We start from the raw sequence: 1,445 nt of genomic DNA, 5'->3' as shown, positions 1-1,445 counted from the left end.
CCCCCCCCCCCGCCCCCCCCCCCACCCCCCCCCCCTGATCTCCCCCCCCCCCCCCAAAAAAAAGAAAAAAAGATTGGGATAATGTTGGCAAGAGAAGGGCCTTCTTCCTTTTCTTCCTTCTACCATTCAGTCAAGACGATATCGTTAGCGTTATTTTGCACATTATGTATCTAATGCTGTGTGTATATATATATGCGTTTGCATGTATGTACTTGGCATAAACATGAAGCAAAGCTGATACCCAGAACATAGTCCAATCGATAAGTTTGTGATCAACTTTTAATAATGATTTTATGGTACAGAGGATGACCTTGGAAAAACCTTCACTGTATTTCAGTAGGAATTGATTAATTGATAGATAACTTCGTTATCTTCCTGTGAGCTCATAAAATATACAGTTGATTAAAAATGTTGTTACTAGGCAGGTTTATGGAAACAACTTATGTGCTTGCCTATCCTGTTGACGTCTGTTCTTAATTTCATCTTGCCTACCTAACAGTAGAATTTATATCATCCTCTGTCCCCCATTTTTAAAATTTATCATGTTTAAAACTCTGGAATATTCTTGCTTATTTTCAGATCTCATCAGAAAACTAGCACAGCAGAAGTTTGGAAATACACAGGGCGATTATCAAAAGGTAAATTGTTTATGTTATGCATAAAATAATGAAACAATGACTTTGAAATTCACTTTTGTTTCTAAAATGGGAAATAGTATTTTAAAGCTATAACAACAGGATTCAAGAATGAAATTTATGAATAACAAGTCTGATGTTTTCATATAAAACCTTTCAGAAAAATATTACAAAGAAAATTTGATAAGCCACTGTAAAGAAGCTACGTGTAGTTAAGGCTCACTTGTAAATTCTAGCTGTAATGTGATTGTGGTGTCTGTTGCACAAAGATTGAAGGCTCTTTGTATTGAAAAATATTGCTTTTATTTAAAAACACTTAGAACCATTACTGCTCAGCCCTTGTGTTAGCTTCAACTATTGTCCTCAAAAAGCTGAATTTATATGCTGGTTCTGGTGCCTCTGTAAAACAGTTTCCATAGCCTACTTATAAAGTATATTTTAATTTGTGTAGTGTGCTAAGCACGTTAGGGATATTTTCCATTCTCTCTGGGTTTGTGGTTATCCTGTAAGAGTTGAAATTCTTAGGGTATCTGGTAGCAAGAGAAGATAGAATGTAACTTGTGTCTGATTTTAGGCTGTTCTCAAGGATAGTAGCTTATTTTTGAAGCAGTATCACTGGTTGAGTTCCTGCAGTAGGAACCTTAATCATGACCATGCAATGGACAAGTTACTTCGTTATGAGCTACTTGCTTGTAGTTCCTGCAGTATGGTGTACCTGTCAGGAAGACATCTTTGTCAGCAGTGTGGACAGTGGGATTGAGTGCACCCTCAGCAAGTTCGCCAATTACACCAAGTTGTGTGGTGCAGTCA

At 37.1% G+C, this 1,445-nt stretch overlaps 1 protein-coding gene across 3 annotated transcripts in view; it reads left to right on the top strand.

Moving 5' to 3' along the window:
• Nucleotides 1-1,445, top strand: part of PROM1 (prominin 1) — a 57,267-nt gene that overhangs the window by 15,880 nt on the left and 39,942 nt on the right. For all 3 annotated transcript variants that reach the window (XM_010576817.1, XM_010576818.1, XM_010576819.1), the window contains exon 2: nucleotides 580-638. In XM_010576817.1, coding sequence (XP_010575119.1) covers nucleotides 580-638 — 59 coding nt within the window. The remainder of the gene's footprint in view (nucleotides 1-579; nucleotides 639-1,445) is intronic.

The sequence above is a fragment of the Haliaeetus leucocephalus genome, unplaced genomic scaffold (genome assembly GCF_000737465.1).
Source record: "Haliaeetus leucocephalus isolate CR32 unplaced genomic scaffold, Haliaeetus_leucocephalus-4.0 Scaffold545, whole genome shotgun sequence".
NCBI lineage: Eukaryota > Metazoa > Chordata > Aves > Accipitriformes > Accipitridae > Haliaeetus > Haliaeetus leucocephalus.
Note: the sequence above shows the minus strand (reverse complement) of the source record. Positions and strands in the feature narration are given on the sequence as shown.